General features: G+C 33.9%; 1 protein-coding gene across 1 annotated transcript in view; it reads left to right on the top strand.

Moving 5' to 3' along the window:
* Positions 1 to 21,095, top strand: part of LOC138707631 (protein phosphatase 1H) — a 35,192-nt gene extending 14,097 nt beyond the window's left edge. The window contains exons 4-8 of the mRNA XM_069837303.1: positions 1,356 to 1,553; positions 5,261 to 5,443; positions 8,714 to 8,821; positions 13,166 to 13,329; positions 18,458 to 21,095. Coding sequence (XP_069693404.1) covers positions 1,356 to 1,553; positions 5,261 to 5,443; positions 8,714 to 8,821; positions 13,166 to 13,329; positions 18,458 to 19,025 — 1,221 coding nt within the window. The 3' untranslated portion in view covers positions 19,026 to 21,095. The remainder of the gene's footprint in view (positions 1 to 1,355; positions 1,554 to 5,260; positions 5,444 to 8,713; positions 8,822 to 13,165; positions 13,330 to 18,457) is intronic.
* The last annotated feature ends 227 nt before the right edge of the window (positions 21,096 to 21,322 follow it).

Below are 21,322 nucleotides of genomic sequence, written 5' to 3'. Positions count from 1 at the left end.
AGCAAGACAAAGAAAATTAATAATAAAACGAAAATGACACTACACCAAATCATCCTGTAACATGTGCTACCAACCCCTCTGATGCTCTCTCTGTGTATTACTAATATGTGCAAATTGCTGCTCCTGGCTTTCTGTAGACACACGGAGAATTTTTTTTTCTTTGTGTTTTCATCATTGATGGTAACAGATGTATCTGGTAGGTCCAAGTATGAAAACAAAGAAAAATGCCGAAGAAACATGGGGTTTCAATTATAGATAGAGTGAATGAATTTAAACAAGAAATCTTTATTGTGATGGGTTCAGTTCTGATGTGCAAACATTGTAAATGTCGTCTGGAGTATAAATGGAAAGATGCACTTCATAAATGCTCTTAATGAACATTCTTTGTCTGTGAAGCATGTGCAAAGAAAAATAGTTTGATTGTCCTGTCAATTGGATTCCGAGTTGTGATGTTGGAAGAATCACTTTCCTTTTAGTGTAGGAAACAATTATTTGTAATTTCATTCATTCATTTAGTGTTCTGCCCAAGGACAGGTCTTTTCTATTTTCTGCCTTCCACTTTGTCTCCTCATATGATCCGTATATCTTAATGTCGTCTATCATCTGATAGCTTCTTCTGCCCCGAACTCTTCTCCCATTCACCATTCCTTCCAGTGTATCCTTCAGAAGGCAATTTCTTCTCAGCCAGTGACCCAACATATTCCTTTTCCTCTTCCTGATCAGTTTCAGCATCATTCTTTCTTCACCCACTCTTTCCAACACAGCTTCATTTCTTATTCTGTTTGTCCACTTCACACGTTCCATTCTTCTCCATATCCACATTTCAAATGCTTCTATTCGCTTCATCGTAATGTCTATGTTTCTGCCCCATACAATGCCACAATCCATACAAAGCACTTCACTAGTTTCTTCTTTAGTTCTTTTTCCAGAGGTCCGCAGAAGATGCTCCTTTTTCTATTAAAAGCTTTAAAATATGTTAATGTACTTACTGTTGTGCGTGTATGTGTATGTACATATATGAATATACAGTATAATTAAATAATTTGATTCGATAAACCATTGAGACTGATTACAGAAACTCCTGCTTATTATTAAATGTAGTTTCCACAATTTCATTGATATATATATATTCAGTTTCCCTATGTTTACAGTATTTTTTTCTGGTTCTGACAAAAGTTTAGAACTGGTGGTTGACCATAGATTAAGCTGTCTAATAATGAGATGCGAAAATGTAAATGCAACACTCCATAACATTGCACTTTCTAAGAATCTGAATTTACAGACTCGAGGATCTAAATTTATTAGATACTATTGATATTTCACATTCAGCTGTAATTCTCTTTCATATTTTGCAGGACCATTTGATTGGAGAAGACAAGCAAAAGTACAAAATTAAAGGTGGCTGCACAGCATTAGTTGCATTGTTCATTTTAGGGAAGTTGTACATTGCCAATGCAGGTGATTCCCGGGCAGTGCTGTGCAAAAGCAGGACTCCAATTCCAATGTCCAATGATTTTACACCTGAAACAGAACGACAGAGAGTTCGGCAGCTGGTAAGATTTTCTTTTAAACACAGAAATTGATCATTATTTAGTTAATCTTTTCATTTCTTTATATCATATTCATTGTTTTCTCTTTGTTTGGGTTACAGCCCTTCTGCTTAAAGACATATTTCCATTTCATTGTGTAAAATAAGTAAATATTACACAAGTGACTGATTTGTTTTGATGTAAATTTATTTGAATTATAAAACTAAAGTACATATTTTCTCTGGTGATAGTGGAAGACATAAAGCAAAGTACGAAATTCAATGTGGTAAATTTTCTTACGTAATCTGCATTAGTAATAAGGACTTTCACACATTATGCATGTAATGCAGTAGATAAATCAAAGCACTCTAACAGTACATGATGGAATTAGTGGGGTTATATTTGAAATCTTGGTTACTGCATGAAGAAGTTATTGAAATTGTAATAATGAATGTCTTCAAAAGATTGCAAATTCAGAATTCATCGATAAAAAAATTGAGATATTTTTCCAGATGTTTTAAAATTAAAACTGATTTTGAAGCAAGTTAACTGCTTATGAGGGTTCTACTATATACTTGTAAAATGTTAGTAAATGTTTAATCTATTTATATGGTAATTAAAAAAGAAAACTTACCTGATTGTTAACTTACGACATGTGTCCACACGCGTGTGCACATACACACACACACACAGAGTGCATTTATTTTGCTAGTGCCAGCTTGTGGAAGCTCACTATATGCGGCATCGAACAATGAAGTTGTCCACACGTGGCCCACAGAGTTGGGCGATTTTTACTCAAGAACACATGAGATACAGTAATTTGGGGTAACTTTGTATAACTTTGTACCACTTCTATCATATTTTTATACTTACCTAAAATATTGTCTATTGAAATTGATGTTTAAAAGTAAATTATTTAAGAAAACTACTTATTTTATGGGTTGAGACATAATAAACACCAAAAATCATATTTTAAATAGGTGAAATTTGATATTTAATGGTGGTACAAAGTTACACCACATATGTGTTTTCTATTAATTTCAATTCTCTGTATTTCCCTACAAATTCAAGGTAACATTTGAACATACAATAAGAAAATACATGAAATTTTATTTCATATGAAGTCACAAAAAAAGTTTATTGAAAAGTTAGAACATTTACTAAAACAATAAAAATATACTAGCACTACAAAAGAAAATATAAACACAAGTCTTATGCGTTTATTGCCTACATATATGTTTGATATAAATTATTTTTAATTATCTAATCAAATTCTTCACCGGATTAATTTTATAATTTACAAGACATAGGATTATGTATGTCACGAGGTTATTATTGTATTTTAAAGAAGAGACCATAAACATTAATTAACATTTACAATAATTGTTATGGTAAGATAAAATTATATACGTACTTTCAATACAAAGTTGAAAATCGTTCATAAACCAGCTAGTAACCACGTGGAGTCTTAAATATTCTTCAGGGACCTGACACGCATCACTATATAAGTCGATGTGTTTTTTGTCTGCTGCATTGTTTTTGAAATGTTTAAGAAGACAGGAAGAAATTTCTTGTGAACACCTGAAGACAACCTATTCATCCCATACATGGAGGACAGATTACTACATCATGAACTCCAAATTATAATAGCATATACGAGTATTTCTATGACAATATGCCTCTGACACTATTAATACAGGAAATGGTAATGCTTTCTGCAAATCCATGGTACAAGTGTATGTTGTCTCTGGAGATTCTTCAGCTCTTTTCTTGTCACTTTTCAAGCTTTCCCTAGCTTTTTTAGCATTCTTCAAATATAGTTCATGTAGAGTTTCCAATTCCAATTTCGTCTGTGGATCTTCCTCTACTGATATTTTATTTTCGTAGAGGTCACAATTTTTGCATGTGTCCTTACATGGTGTGTGGAAATGTAAATTAAAACTGTTGTTAAAAATAGTACCTTGATGTATGCTCTTTGACAGGTGTTAATTGTTTTTGTTCACAATAAATGTTGTACAAATCGTACATTTCCCTCATGTCCAAAGTCAAGGTATGGTATTTTCCTTGCGAATTGTCTTTCCTTGTACAGTAAAACCTTGGATTACGAGCATAATTCGTTTCGAAGACGTGCTCTTAATCCAAAACACTCGCATATCAAAATGACTTTCTCCATAAAAAAGCAATGCAAACTCAGATTAATTCATTTCACAACCTTTTATTCATATAAAATACAGTATAATTTAGGTAAAATTCAATGCAATAGTGCAACGCAAATTACTTTACTGTATTTTGTTTTTGAGTATCTTTCACCTGTTTTACTGCTTAGTAAACTTCTTGAACATTTAAAGAAAATATTTTCACTATCACTAATGGAATCACTTCTGACTGCTTAACTGACTGGAATCTTTTGCTTTGACTAAGAACCTATCCAATGACTCCTGCTTTTGTCTCATTTTGGGGATTTTGTGGAAATGTCACATTGCATTGTCGTAAACAGATTTATCACACGCACTGCTACAACCTTATCAGGGTGGTGAATTTGAACAAAATTTTGTACTGTTTCCCACTTTTTACACACCTCTTTAATCTCATTTGAAGCGAGGAATTCGTCCGTTTTTTTCTTCTATTCCTTCTCAGATGAGATCCCCTCCATTGCCTCTTGTTGTTGCTCGCAAGTGAAACAAGTTATGTACAAATCATGCTGTTCATATTGCAAGACATCACTCATTTATCAAACATGTTTCTTCATTGTTCGCTCATTTTGAAAAACACTCGCAAATCAATTTATTTGTAATCCAAGGTTTTACTGTATAGTAAAATTGAAAGGCAAGAAAACTTATTGTGTGTTCCCTTAGTTCTTCTATTTGAAAATCTAATATTTTACGTGCATTTTGTTGCTTTCCTCGTAAGTTTTCCTCAGATGATTTACCTTTCTGTACTTGTTTTAATGCTCTGCAGACCCTGACATCAGACACACAAAATGTTCGCAAGAAAAATTGTTTTCAAATATGAACAGTTTCATTGGCTTTCTGCAAATTGTATAAATAAGTAAACATTTTACCAGGCCTTGTTTGGTTTCGAGGCCTCCTTTGTTGTACTTTGATTTGGTGAAACAGATCACATGGGAAAGCATTTTGCTTTGCATTAACATTTTCAAAAAAGTAAAAAAATAAAAAAAAAATAAAGATTAATTTCCTTTTCTTCATTATTGTCAGGTTCATAATCCTTATTACCTCAGTCAGACACGTAGGCCTACTGCATTTCACTTTCATAGCCATAACTTTTTAAACTGTCCATTTTTTAGCGAAACACTCGACTGCAGAAACATAACCTTAAATCACACAACCTATTTTCAAAACTGTTATAATTGAAATGGTGTAAGTCTGACTTGCATCACTTGATTTGTGATGATACTTTTGTTTTGTTAGAGTGTCCAAGAAGTGCAGTCATCAATAGGCTATTTTGATAACTTCTACTTACACGAGTTCATTCCTAAACAGGGATGATAATTTTTAGTTACTTTGTGACTAAGTACTAATCAGCAAAATCTTGACTTATACCACTTGCATTCTCAACCCATCTCTCTCTCTCTCTCCCCCTCTCTCTCTCTCTCTCTCTCTCTCTCTCTGTGTGCGTGTGTCTGTGTGCGTTTTTTTTTTTTGCGAGGTATTTGCTGCCACTTAATGAACTTTAATTTTTGTCACATTGTTAATATATCTGTCACTCTTCAGGCTGCTCTTCAACCAGAACTTCTGGGTGGAGAGTTTACCCACTTAGACTTCAATAGACGGCCAAGCCAGAGAGATTTGGGGAAAAGGATACTGTACAGAGATGCTCATATGACCGGTTGGGCTTATAAGACTGTGACATCTGAAGATCTGAAGATTCCTGTTGTTTATGGTGAAGGAAAAAGGGTAAGAATAATGACTGTTCTAAACATGAAATGATCAGAATGTAAATTTCGATTATTATTATTATTATTATTATTATTATTATTATTATTATTATTATTATTATTTTAGTAGGTTATTTTACGATGCTGTGTCAACATCTTAGGTTATTTGACGTCTAAATGAGATGAAGGTGATAATGCCGGTGAAATAAGTCCGGAAAGTTACCCACCCAGCATTTGCTCATATTGGGTTGAGGGAAAACCCCGGCAAAAACCTCAACCAGGCAACTTGCCCTGACCGGGAATCGAACCTGGACCACCTGGTTTCACGGCCAGACACGCTAGCCGTTACTCCACAGGTGTGGAATTATTATTATTATTATTATTATTATTATTATTATTATTATTATCATCATCATCATCATCATCATCAAATCTTTACTGAGTCAAGAATAAATATTTTTGCTGTAAAGAAGAATTACTTACAAGGGGAATGCACAGTTTTCCAGACACTGATTTTTATTGAAATTTCATGTAGTCAATTTAGATATATGGAGAAGTAATGCCTAGTCCAAAAACCCTGTTCAGTGGGAGTTAATTTTCGAGATGTTTAGATTTCGAATTTTCTTCTACATCTCATAAGTCGTAATGTAAGGAGCCACAGGACCATGGAGTTCTATAGCTTGTTGGATAAAGTGCTAGACTATTAATAATTGTGAGGTTAGTGAATCAAATACAATTCTCTTCTCAGCAGACTGAGAAGCACACTTGTCTTTCCTCGGATAATGTTCTGAATGTGCCAAGTTTCATGCACGTTTTGTTATCTGGAAATAAATTCACGTGTTACCCACACATAAAAAATCCTGTAATGTTGAAAGCTGATATGAATAGTGTTAGCCCCTGCCAGTGGACATGTTCACAAAATAAACAATCCCAGGATTGATCAAAAACATCTCCTCCCTGATAAGGCTGTCAACACACGTCATGTTGTTATCTTCTGTGTTATCTGCTGTGATAGTTCACTGACTGACAATGAAGTTCGTCATGTTCTAAATTTGAGTCACCATATCAACATGTTAAAACCACTGAAAACATCTAGGCAATAAACTTTCAAGAGCTGTAAATTGATTTTCACTGGCTCATGCTTCTTTGCCCAAAAAAATCTAATGTGTGCACACACACTACACTGTTGTATCAACTTTTCAAACATGACACCATTTCTGTCAGTAATCTGTAGTGTAATGCTTCCCATTCCCTTTCTGGTAACTCAAAATTCTTATCCTATAATATTTTACGTACAGGGTGTAAACAGTGTAGATACCGAAAATTTTAGTAGTGTTCCTGAGCAAGAAAGTCTAATAACATTTTTCAAAATTCTCAAGTCTAAACTTCACATATATATATATATATATATATATAACGTGTTTTTTAAAGTGGTAATAAAATGTAGAATTCTTCAGAAACTTATTGTTGCTTAGAGTTAAATTTTTTTAACCATACACTAAACTGGCTATAACATTCCAATTATTTTAAAAGATAATTTAGCACAATTAATTGATACCAGTAGCTGAAAATTGAAATCATATAATTTAATAATAACCTTAATTAAAATTATCTCTTAACTCATAAATAAATCATTAAATAGGCTCTTAGATCAGAAATAAATACAATATTTTATAATTAATAGGCTACTAATTCATTTATGACGCTATCAGCCAACAATAACATCAGATTGCTCTTTGTTTTTCTAAATATCAATTCAATTATCTTTTGTCATTCTGATTTAAACTATTATCTTTCCTGAAAGTATTAGGCCCAGAAATTATCGTCAATTGCAGGGGAACTGCTGAGCTTCGAACAAACTTTATTGAGACTTTTTCGTTTAGAATAATGATATCTACCATTTATTAAAAAATTTCGTATCTAGGTCATTTACACTTTATATAATACATAATTCGAACTTACTTTCTGCATGATGTGTGTAGTGACTATTTATACGTGTGTGTGATTCTAATACCTAACTTCATCTCATTCAGATGCTATATAACCATAGAAATTGAAAAAGCGTCGTAAAATAACCAATTAAAAAACCTAACTTGCCCATAATTTGAAAAAGAAAAGTAATAATTTTGTTACTGGATTAATGTTTTGTTGTACTGCTGGGTGAATAGATTATAGAGGAACTGTAATTCAGCTACACAGCTCTTGGCCAAGCCATATGCAGACTCCAGTTATGCAGAGAGCTTTGTATTGGTGATATAGAGTACACTGTCAGTAACTCGAGACACCACAACTATTCATGTAAATATGATTAATGTAAACAGTTAAACACCATTTATTCACAAAAATTAAGAAAGGAGATGCTGAAACTGTCTGCTTCCTTGCTCCGAACATTTGTCACATCTGTTCATGAAGTAATGCATCCCTTGCTGCACCTCCCATTGAAAATTAGAGTTCTCCAGAGAAAAAAATCTCAAGTGGTTAGGTCAGGAGAATAAGTGGTGAAACATTCCTACTGATAATTTTCTGTCCTTTAATGTACTTTATGCTCGACCATGCCGAAATGTAGTAATTATACACCTGGTAGCAGTCCTTTAATGCATGTCATTAAAGTACATTTATTCATTAAAGTTCAGGTTTTCGATTATTCTCAGATATGCAATCGAAATACGAGGGAAACGTCACGGAGGCTGGAAATCCAATACTGTCGCAGAAGGTTATGTTCTGTTACTATAATAATTAGCGTTAATTGTCAATAATATTCAAATAAATTCAATTTGTCATCTCGTTTTTCAATTCTAAATCAATTTCCAGGTTATAAATTCTCTGCATTACATCAAGGTCAATGACATTATTGTTCCTCAGAAAAAATCAATACTTTTGCATCTGCGCACATCTCACAATTCAATAGCTATGAACAAGGTCACTTCCGATCTTCTGTCAGATACAAATAAAATGTATACTTCTGAATAATTTCAAGTTAGAAATATGGTCGAGCATAAAAAGTCGTATGAAACTTGCCTATTATGGTAATTAAGACGCTCGTATGAAAATTATGAAACTCGCTTGCGCTCGTTTCATAAACAATCATACTTGCGTCTTAATTATTATCATATAGGCTCATTGCATAATGTACTAGTATGTAGTTCGTTGACAAAATATTCTTTTGTATGTGTTGGAGAGAGAGCGTCCTTTTTCCATTTTTTTTTTGTTGTTCTTAGATGATCATATCAAGAAATATTGGAAAGAGCATACAACAGCATTTGCACTGTCTTCGTGTATTTTATTTCAGAGTAGAGTTCTCGCAACTATAGGAGTCACACGTGGCTTTGGAGATCATGACTTGAAGGCTCTGAGCACAAATATTGCAATAAAACCCTTTTTGCTTTCTCAACCTGAGGTGAGTGCACTAGTAAATATTTTATATTTATTTCTTTAATTGACACCAAGTAAATTGGAAAGGAAAACTGATTTTATTTTTGTATCTACCTGTATAACAATTGTGAACTTTGTGTAGGTCCTAATGTTATTGGAATTTGAAACTAATGGCGCATATCAAGTTTCTTTTCATACTGATTCTAGTATGTAATGATAATTGGTAAGACATTAGTTCTAATTGTATGACAGTGAAATGTAGCAATGTGACAACTGGAAAATATTGTTGATTGCTTGAAGTGTTTTGTTATTGGAAGCTGATTATCAGTGGCGTAGCGTCAATGTAAGCTAAAAAGCTTAACTTCCCCAGTTAATAATAATTTCATAATAAACCTGCAGTTTATGGAGAAAATTATTTATTAATTTTAATAGAATTTATATTTACACGTTAAATATTGTGATGCGGCAGCTCAGGATGATTTGTGATGCAGCAGTAAACAAGAAGCCTGCACACACCAGCTTCCAAGCAGACCGGTTTCTTCTGTGTAATCCACCCCGCAGATTTTCCATCCCTTTCTAACTACAGTAAGCTACCCTAGTCGCAAGGCTCGCAAAGAAGCTAGCTTTAACATTTAAAATAAGTAGTTTCCGAGTTATCCCTTTTCGTCAGTTGTTTTTAGTTGAAGTGTTAGTGTCCACTGTGGCTGATATAATAAATAATTAGCGAAATAATAGTTCCTGACACTAATTTACTTGAATTTTTTTTAGGACAATTGTATTATCAAAACTGACTTACAAACAAAAGTGTGATTTAAAAAACAAATGACCGACTCCCTTGCTGTCAATGAAGGACACAACCAAAAGACAGACACATACTTACGTAATGATACTAATATTGTGATTTCTCTAAGTATGACAGGGAGTGAGCTAATGTTATACGTATACGTGTCTATTTGTTAAGAGATATGTGTAAACTGTGAAATCATATTTTATTATGTATCATTTGAGGTCATGCCTTATTGGTGTTACTTACGATGTTCCAACCAATCTTCGACTGCTGACTTGAAATTGACTACTATTTATTTTAAGACTGTATTTTTGTAATACGTTTTCTCATATTGCATGAAAGACAACTTGAATTAGCTTCCCCTACTCAAAATTTCATGCTACGCCACTGCTGATTATAAACTTGTGCAGTTTCATTGTTACACATGATTTTCTTGTGTAGATAAAATAAACCTGCAAAACAAATGGAAAGGTTAATTTTAAAGAAGTTTTGTGTGTTAAAATCACTACTGTGTGTGCATCAAGGAAGGCATGAATGATTGGGACATTCTTTTTTGATGAATCAGCTGTTAATGGTGATAATTTTATTATTTGGAAATACTACAGAAACAGTTTATGACCTCTGGAAAATACAGTGTTTTAACAATGTGGTGCTTCTTGTCACTTTGTTGACATCATGCAGGCTTTCAATTAAATGTTTCTGTATCTGTATACAGAAATAAGTGGTTCAATGCTTTGGTCACAACATTTACTGGATTTGTCCCCAATGGAACATGCAGTGCTGGTGAACCTAGGTCGTAAAACTTCATTCCTCAGTTCCACCCAACTGCAATGCATCAATAATTTTCCTGAGTGTTCAAAAGCTGTGAAGAAACTACTGAATGATGCTAACCTCAGTTATACAGTGTGTCTTCGCCTTCATGTCCGCTATGATTGACCGGTCGTGTGCTCAGTGGGAGGCCGCGCTTTTGCCGCTAAGACGACATCTATGCCGATGCAGCTAGTCATGACCATTCCCATTCATATCAACACTACTACATCTATAAATAAAGCAGTTTATGTGTAAGTTGACCTCTGGCAGTATTTGTTTAGCTGAGATGGGAGAACAGATCGTTTCATCATGGTAAACAGATATTCATTAAGGGAACGTATTTACATTCACAACACGTACATGAAGAATAGAAAATCGTGTGCTTTAATGAAGCGAAAATTCAGACATAAATTTCCTGACAGGCCAGTACCATCTAGAAAAACAATATTAAGGTTGTTTAATAGATTCAGTGATACAGGTTCTGTAAATGACAGAAGAATACAACAAAAGCGTCATGTTCTTGGAGATGGAAAACTGGATGAAATTAGTGTGGCATTAGAACATAGCCCACACAAGCCTCCGAGACGTTTAGCACAACAGACAGGGATTTCTAAACCTGCAGGAGTGGTAACAAAATTAAGTTATTGGAACTAAAACTATACAGAATTCCATCATGTCATGAATTACAGCTCCAAGATTACAAACAATCGCAGGCTTAATTTTTGTAATTAAGTGTTAGAAAAAGTAAATAATGAAGAGATTGATCCCCAATCGATTTTTTTTTTATGATGAGGCTTGATTTCATCTGCATGGCCATGCAGCATCACAGAATGACAGATGTTGATCATCAGAGAACCAGATATTGTGCATGGAGTCCCATTGTAGGTTTTAACGAGTTAAGTTGCGTGTGCACACTTGCCATCTCAGCGGCAGAAGCGAGGCCTCCCACCGGGCATGCTGCCGATCAATCATCGCGGGTATGATGGCGAAGACGCACTTTATAAGTTCACCTGTAAAGGAGTGGCTTTCTGAGGATCACAGACTACCAGTTCCCATTTTTCAAGATAATATGATAAAAGCAATACAAAACACTTGAAAGAATGCATGCTCTCGTTGTGTTTCTGTGTCTGTGTGGGGATGGATGTACTCCTGCGAAATCAGATATCTTCATAGGATATATGGTAGGCTGTACCATGGTCCATTCACTGTGACAAATGTATCACGATGAGGTTATTCTTTTCCAGCAGGATTAGTCACCAGTCCATAGGGTAGAGATAGTCCAACATTGGCTGGCTGACAGAAACGAAGATTGTCCTTGTAGACCAATCTCAGCCTCATGAAAATGTATGGGCAGAGATGAAACGCATCATGGCTGAAAACTGACTTTATTCATACCCAGCATCTAAAAACACCCTGTGGTATGTTGTATTACATGCCTGGGAAGAGGTGGCCTAGTGCGAACACTATGCAGCTATTTTGTCAGATTCCTGCCTGAGAAGATGAGGATGATTGTAGAGGATGAAGGATACTGCACACGATATTGAATGGTAGTCCAATATGGCGACCAGTTAAACAGCCCTTTTCAGGACTACTTGAACGTTGAGAACATCTGGTAAACAATAGAGAATAAATATGTAACTGATACGATGTTGAAAAAATATATCTATAAACAGGAAATGAATTGCAAAATATAAAAAAAATCTGCTTCTCTGTGACTCAAACCTCCTCACGACAGAGATCATATCCCCAGCCCACCCACTGTTAACGAAGTGAGCCATTTCAGCACGTTGAAAAGTATCTCTATCTCTGCTTGATGGTGTGAACTTCGAAAGTAATCTGTCATATTACTCACCTTAATTATTAATAATTAAAGGGACTGCTTCCTAATCACTGGTTACGAAATATTTCACTCTATATATATATATATATATATATGTCACAATGCAGAAACGAAAGTTGTAAGAGTACTCAAAAAAATGTGTGAAATTTACTTTGCAACAGTACGGCCTGTCAGGCTATTTGAATATCAGTGTCTGTAAAATTTTTTATTTCCATGCCTGTGCATTGCGACCATTCAAAAACTATTGCATAGAATGTAATCTGCAGCTGGTATAGTAAGATTCTGTCATAACAGAGTAGCAATATCATGAGGAGGCAAATTCCCATACTGGGCAGAAATATTTTTATTCTATTTTTTTCTCCCCTTTTTCAAGTGAGGTGTTGTCTCACATAGTACTGCTTGAATATGAGATCTTAGAGAGGAGAATACTTCAACTCTTTGGAGCCCTGTCACCAAGTGTGAATGACCCCACATAGGAGTAAAGATTCTAGAACTCCAAGAATACAGAGTTAGAACTCATAAAATGGGTTAATGGGTAACACAAATAGAGTAAGAGGCTGATGTGTGAGAGTAGAATTCTCAAAAATCCCCATCCCTATCCCTATCTCCCCTTCCTATCTGTTTGCCAGGATGTGTAACATTTAGAGAGTTGCAGGAGGCCAACGACCTGTGCAGTGAAGTTTTGTCATGTTGAAACCACGTAATTAATCTTTCTCCTGTTGGCACATCCTCTAGCAAAGATAGAAGTTCATAGTTTTTCCTGTTGATGGAGGCAGTATGTAGCCATGACACTTCGAACGTTTCTGCATCTATGACTTGACATGGTGAAAAATTAAATGAATGATTCTATTATAATGGATAGCTACTGTATATCATTCTGTAATGAACTGTGGGGTTATACCAATGTTGATGTATTTAATGATTAATTCCAGGTCCAAATATTGGATCTTAAAGAAGAGAAGATAAAGGAATCTGATGTTATAATAATGGGAACTGATGGGTTATGGGATGTCACCAGTAATGAGAAGGCAGTAGAAATTGTTCAGAAAAGTTTGGATCATTTTCCTGCAAATGACAAAGGTCGTTTGAAATACAGGTAAGAAACTAGAATTGCTTGCATGGTGGCAGACAGAATGTAAGTTTAGATATCAGAAAATTTATTATACGAGATAAAAGTTTCATGATTTATGTGTGTTATGTCATACAGGAATTTTTGCTCGCAAATCATACAACTTTAACCTGGACACTTTCTCTGATAGGCATCATGATGTATGGTACAAATTAATAATGTTCATAATAATACTAATAACAATAATCCATGGTGCGACAGCCAAGAAAGGACCAAGGCCAACCAACTGGCATCTGATCTCATGTCCACATGCCACAGCAGAGTAAACAGTCATCCAACCAATACAGCAGTAACGTGTGGTTAGGAACCAGCTGTTATAACTGGTTTTCGAAACTGGATTTCACCATCATAGCTACCCTAATTGATCACTATGGTGAATGGACATCAGTCCTATACACTGACCGAGATTAAATGAGACAATTTTTTCCCCCATGAGAACTTGAATCAACTCTCATTCCATAACACTAGTCCAGACATGATTCCTTAGACCATGATGTTATGGCACAGGATTATTATACAATTTAGATTTGTGTATTTTTAATACAGTCTTAACTCCAATTATCTGCTTAATGAAGGGGCCATTTTAAATGGTTAATCAAAGAAAAGAGATATAATCCATATCATAACTGATTTTCATAATAAATACTTCACAGTAGAGTCTTTTGATATTTCTTCAATAAAGCAATCAGTGATGGCTACATGATTTATGTAGAGAAAATTAAAACTCGAGTGGGATTTAATTGACTATTACATGATTAGAAAAAAATTAAGTGCACTAATACAATAAAATATTAACTTAAGTTCTATTTCAATAATGTTAGCTTCACCAAAACATTTGAACAGAGCCGCCATTTTCAGTTGACTATCTATGCATGAAACAAATGATGATCTCAAAGCATGTTTTATAGAACTGTAAAGAATTTGCTGTTTGAAATGTTGGGAAACAAACAAATGCTGGGGAAGTGATAAAGACAAATGCTAGGAAACTGATAAAGTTGTAGTGATAAACAGCTATGATTGGTTGAAACACGTCTTTTCGTACAGCTTTATTGGTCAAAAGTAGTATGACTTAGTAAAAGTGTAATAGTCACTGTAATACACTGTGTGAAGATAATATATAATCAAAATATGTTGTAAAACAGAAACGTTTCTCAATTTATTTACATTATTTACACAAATACATCCTAAATCTGTCGATTATGCTTTCATAAATAATTTGGTTACTTTTAATTTTCTTCTTGTTATGTTTTAACAATAAAGTTGAGAAGCACAATATATCTGAAGTCGAAGTATGAAATGCTAGTAAAATAAAATTTAGGTCAATCGCAGTCCTATGATGATAAAAGCCATTAACACAGCATTCTGCATTGTATTGTTAGCATCTTTACTCTGGGACAGCTGAAGAAAATGAACACTTGGAAAAAATGTGGTTATCTCGTACTTTGTTCTGATTATGAATGTAAGAGATCCTGTTGTACTTTTTGTGTTGAAGTGTGTAATAGAAGTAGCAGCAGTAAGTAGTAGTCCTGTTAATCTGTACTAAGCATCATGTCTTAGACTAGCAATATGAAATGAGCTCTAGTTGGAGTCTTCATGAGGTAAGAGAATTTCTCATTAAATTTTAGCCTCAATCTCTTTGACATACGCTGAGATTATTTGGAGTGCAAAGTTACAAAACGTAGTATATCTTATGCAGAAAGCTCAATGCTAATGATATTTTGTTGCTTTTCCAAAATTTCATTTAGGTGTAAGCAGCAGCTATATAGTGCTGATGGAGACCGTTTTCCCCACTCTGATAATTATCATAATTATAATTTTCCAGCATAAATTTCCTCCTGTGGTTCGTTGATATTTCATTAAACTTTAATTGTCCATAGAAACATTAATGTACTTTACTTTCAAGTACTTCATCATATGTACATCGGATCTCTATTAATAATGATGAGAGAAATTTATTGTATATAGATGCACGGGGTTTATTTTCCAGGAGCTTCCTCATTGTGATTTCCAGAAGTGCCAGTGGTTTATACAATTTTAGCAACAGCTGCTCTCTTTACAGTCTTTCAAATCTTCCACTGTTAGTATTACAAAATTCTTCATATTTTAGTTACAGGGATTAAGTAGTCATACTGAAGAGAATTTTATTATTTGCAATAAATATATATTGTCACTGATAAAATTATTTCAAGTTTCCAGCAAGAATGAAATGGCATAATTTTTACTGGCATTATTTTACAATGCTGTATCAACTGTGATGGTTATCTAGCCTCTGAGTGAAATGAAGGTGATATGTCAGCAAAATGAGTGCAGGGTTCAGCTTCGAAAGTTACTCAGCATTTGTTCTTAATGGGTTGAGGGAAAACCCCGGAAAAAATCTCAGCCAGGTTACTTGTCCCAACCAGGATTTGAACCCAGATGCGCTTATTTCACGGTCAGACAGCTAACCATTACTCCACAAAGGTGGACTGGATAGTATGATCTCCTGGTGTTGTGTTCCATCACATCATTCTCATACAGCAATAAAAGACAATCTTATATAACATTTAACAGTGTTTTATATCATCATTTATGATGTTCTTAAATATTGTATTTGGAATTATTTCTATCTATTTTATTCATGTATGAATTATTTAATTTTTATATTGCAGTAGAACCCAGTGACATCTGGTAAACTTAAATGGTGTGCTGTCCTGAAAAGACGTGATTTAATCATGCCTTAAAAGTGATTTGCGAGCGTTATTTAATAAAGGAATAATATTGTGTTATGTCAATATATCTCTTGTGCAAAATGTAGAAATGAAGTGTAATCAAAAATGAATTTTATTTTGATACAATGAATAATAATTATATGACATACTAGATGCATTACATTTACATGTGTAATTTAACTGCTTTTACTTTAACATCATACTTGATCATTATCTCCACACTTTTTTCCTGCATCATGACCTTCTAAATGACGTTATAATGAAATGACTGTTTATATTGTAAGTTGACCAACACTTCGTTTTCAATTGACAACAAATTGAAGTCACTTAACTCGAAGCCATAATATATGATGATCGTCCTCAGGGCAGAACAGGAATATTCAACGAAGCTTATAGTACAAGGGATAGTTAATACCAGCTTAAAAAGTTTGTATAATTTACTGAATCCAAAATAGAGATTTTTGCTTATAAAACTAAGGAGTTTATAAACGTATTTTCCATATAATTCTGGAGATGAGTAGAGAACTATTAATTCACTAAGGGGCAGAGTATGATATTGTCCCCTTGTCCTTCTTTTGGCACAATCTCTTGCCTTTAAGGGGAGCGACATTAATATAGAATGACATGCATATAATAGTATTGAATATTTAAACAAGGGAATAAAAGAAATTAATGTATCTTCATCTTTACAATGTTGGTGACGTATAAACGTCCGCAGATGTGACATATTAATGAATTTAAATATTATTATAGTCACAATCATGCCATGGTATGAAAGAAAAATTTCATAACCTCGAGCGGGATTCGAACCTGCGAATTCCTGTACTCCGGTCAGGCGCTCTACCACTGAGCTATCGAGATCATCTCACGCCAAAGGCTTGGAATTATCCTTTCATACTGGCGACTCTGTTATAGAGTAACTTACTGTCCATAGCATCTGATCTAGTCAGCACTGCTTATGGGTGTGAAGAAACTTTACAAATGTAATCTTCATCTTTACGATGTTGGTGACGTATAAACGTCCGTTGATGTGACATATTAATGAATTTAAATAAATTTGTAAAGTTTCTTCACACCCATAAGCAGTGCTGACTAGATCAGACGCTATGGACAGTACTCTATAACAGAGTCGCCAGTATGAAAGGATAATTCCAAGCCTTTGGCGTGAGATGATCTTGATAGCTCAGTGGTAGAGCGCCTGACCAGAGTACAGGAAGTCGCAGGTTCGAATCCCGCTCGAGTTATGAAATTTTTCTTTCTTACCATGGCATGATTGTGACTATAATAGTATTTAAATTCATTAATATGTCACATCAACGGACGTTTATACGTCACCAACATCGTAAAGATGAAGATTACATTTGTAAAGTTTCTTCACACCCATAAGCAGTGCTGACTAGATCAGACGCTATGGACAGTACTCTATAACAGAGTCGCCGTATGAAAGGATAATTCCAAGACTTTGGCGTGAGACGATCTCGATAGCTCAGTGGTAGAGCGCCTGACCGGAGTACAGGAATTCGCAGGTTCGAATCCCGCTCGAGGTTATGAAATTTTTCTTTCATACCATGGCATGATTGTGACTATAATAGTATTTAAATTCATTAATGTATCCCTCTCTCCGGAATATGACCACTGGTAGAACCTCGTTTTAATATTTCTGTTTTCATGAAATTTCCACTTTTTGGAACCCTACTTTAAGGAAAATATTTGAATAGATTTGCGAATATGGAGCCCATTTTAGTGAAATTTCAAACCCGCTTCAAATGTTTGTGATTGATTTATGTACAAGGTAGGACAATACATTATACCTATTCTAAATTTCGATGGGTAGTATGCATTATTACCTTGATTGATAATGTCAGACTGTAAATTTAATTATACTACTTAAAAATATGTTAAGTAATTGTGATTTGGGAAAATATATTATGTTTTCGAAGACTTATAGTTCATGTATGTTTGCTAATAGTAAATCTTATGGGTGTTAAGTATATGTAAATATAGTGTAGTTAAATGGCCTAAGTGTGTTTTAATTTCTACTCTCTGCTCTTTCTTGCTCATATTAAGTGAAAAACTTGCTCATATTAAATCAAAAAAACATAGCCCCCTAGGAATTCGTTAAAAAAAAGGCATTTTACTGTATTTACGTTTCACTTCCTAGTGTTGTGAAATACACCATGAAATTTGTCACATTGCAAGTAGATTTATATTTAAATATGTTGGAGTTGATTTAATGGTAAAATTTACAGGATTATTTTTGAGTGAGAAGAGCTAAATATTTACTTTCAAATATCTTTTATACCAGTTTTTGTTTAATGATAATTTTTTCATAAATTTAAAGTTTTATGCATTCTTATAGCTAATAACTTATCTCGTACTTCTGCAAGGTATACCTCTGCTGCCCAAGACCTTGTTATGCACTCTCGTGGGAAATTATATGAAAAGAATTGGAAGACTGCTGATGGGAAGCCTGCTACAATTGATGACATTTCTGTCTTTGTTATTCCACTAACGCCATATAAAGAAGAGTACATTAAATGGAAACAGGAAAGTGAAGCTCTGCGTGGTATTTACGATACTTTGGGTGATACTACAGAAGCTTTTGGTAAACTCTCACTGAAGACGTCTCCAGTGGCAACAGAAAAAGTTGTGAGGAGCAGTTTACTTAGGGATGACCTTCCTTCTAGTAGCAAAAGACTAAATAGCAATGATGATGTGGAGACAAGTGCCCTTCCACCTAATCAGGACACAAATGTGTTAGGTGCAGAAAAAGGTACCTCAGAAAATATTGTGTTGCCCCAGACTGATGATGACGTGAATGTCATAAATGCTAATGTTTCTGCAGAGACATCTGCCATCAAAGATGGGGAAGATAATGTCCTACATCCTCCAGAACCTTCAAAAGAAGATTCCCATTCTCAATCAGAGGAAACCGATACCTCCACAGAGAAGTGAAGCATAAAGTATTATATGGCAAATTGTGATTATTTCGAAACTTGAACTTGTGAACACACAAGAGAAATCATTACTGACAAGAAAGACATTGGCATTTTATAAGATATTCATGTTATTGTAGTATAAAAGACATTGTTTATTTAATTCCTCTGTAGTTTTAGCCTAATTAAATAATCTGCAGTCAGGGTAACTCAGAATATATATACATAACATGAGGTTATTCTGTAGACATTTGGAAAGTATGTCCATTTAACTTCTTTGGAGAGTGTTCATTGTATAAATTCGTGTAGTAAGCACACAGAAAGGCGTTTAATAAGGTGGTGTGGTTGGAGTAGAACTTTTATGAATGACAACAGAATGTAGGTAACATTTTTAATATTATAAAATTGTAATAGGAATTGTGTAGTTCTTGTAAGTAATTTATCATAGCAGGTACCCAGAACTGCAGTTTTGTATCACGTCCTTTTTATTTCCAGTTATTGAAATGTGCAATATGAGATTAAATTAACCTTGCATACATTATACATATCCTTAAAACAAATCCATTGAGAACTGACAACATTTCAGATCAAATACATTCACTTATTTGCTCCGCAATACGTAATAGGAACATGTAGACTTTTCTGCTGACAGAACACCAAGCTACCTATCAAATAGTTACCAGAAATTCTTTTGTTTGGAGTGAAGTGATTGGGTACTGGAGCAAACTGATAATCACTGACCTCTATCACTCAGGATTAAGAATGCATGGAGCTCTATATCTGTGATTCCTATATGTATTGTCTTGAGGTACATCAGCCTTTCGACTTGTTTATGAAATGAAAGCTGCATAGTATATAAGTATTGTTATTGCTATGATTTTCATTTTGTTAATTCTGTAGATATTCCTTATTGTACATTAATTCTAAGCCAATACCAAAAATGGTCTCTCCACATAGTTGCACAAGTATATTAAATAATAACATTCCCACTTACGCCATGTTATTTCATTATGTTTTTGTATTGTAAAGATTGATGGGAACTGAATGAGTGTTTGGTGGTATGCTGAAGTTCATCCAACTTCACATTAAACTTCATATACATTAGTTAGTAGAATGAAATCACTGATAATACGTTAAAACTTATAAAATTAAGAACTTTTAATAATATTGTACTATGTTAACTATTGAAACTTAAGAAGGTACTATACTTTGTGACTAGTTTCAGCATCGCTTCTGCCACTATTAAATATTCTAGAATGTAGAGTATTTTTTTAAGTTTCAGTAGTACATTATTAAAAGTTGTTAATTGAAGGAGTTTTAACGTATTATTATTAGTGATATACAAGGGTTAGAAGTGTGTGATTCAAGAATGATGAAAGAAATCATTTGACATTGAATTTCTGTGTAAGAAATAAAAGAAATATCATGAGAGAAAACACTTTGATATGTAATAATCATTATTTGTACGTAAATTGTGCAATTACACTTGCTGTTTTTTTTACCAAAAACTGAAATAGTTAAAAAAAAACAAATATATCTTTTTCCTTTTTTAATTTTTTTCAGTCGACTTACGACATTTCCAAAATGTAAGCATTTATTTTCGTACTTTAATTGTGTTCTCTTCTAATATTTTTAACTTTGTATGTATTTGTCTTCCTGTAAAAGATTATTTCAGGTGTACATTTTTTGAACAGTAATGAACAATTAATAGTTAGGTTAATTTCGTATTGTTTGTAAATGAAAGTGTTTGTGAGGAACAGGCAGTAACAAACATTCATTTCCATATCGTTCAGAAAATGGATCTCATACTATTTAAGTTATATTATAGCTGTCAGCATTAAACACATTTTAAAAAGTGAACACTTTGAAGAACTATAAAATGATTTACAAGTGTGATAGTTTAATGTAAATTATTGTAGTATTAATGATATGTTATATAAACCTGCATTGACAGGTTGAAGTTGCACTTTTTTTAATGAAAGAATTTGCAACTTATGGTTTACAATTCATTATATCACTTGTATTTTTCCCTGTATGGTTGACAAGTGGAAGGGTGAGCTTTAAAAATGTCTCTTTATTTTGAGTAAAATAACGGAGGAGGTACTAAAATAATATTGGGGTTATACACAGCCATTGTGAAATTTGGAACAACTGAATAATGCACACTGTAGACCAATGTCGGTAGTCGACATTGCTCACTAGCCAGTAGTCACCGGGCTGTACTGAGCCGTGCCAAACAAAAGACAATCAAAATTGTGATAGTAAAATTCGCGACTATATTAAATAATTCACTCCATTAGTCAAGTGCAAGGTTTA

This window comes from Periplaneta americana, chromosome 10 (assembly GCF_040183065.1).
Source record: "Periplaneta americana isolate PAMFEO1 chromosome 10, P.americana_PAMFEO1_priV1, whole genome shotgun sequence".
NCBI classification, from domain to species: domain Eukaryota; kingdom Metazoa; phylum Arthropoda; class Insecta; order Blattodea; family Blattidae; genus Periplaneta; species Periplaneta americana.
This window is presented reverse-complemented; position numbering and strand designations above follow the sequence as displayed.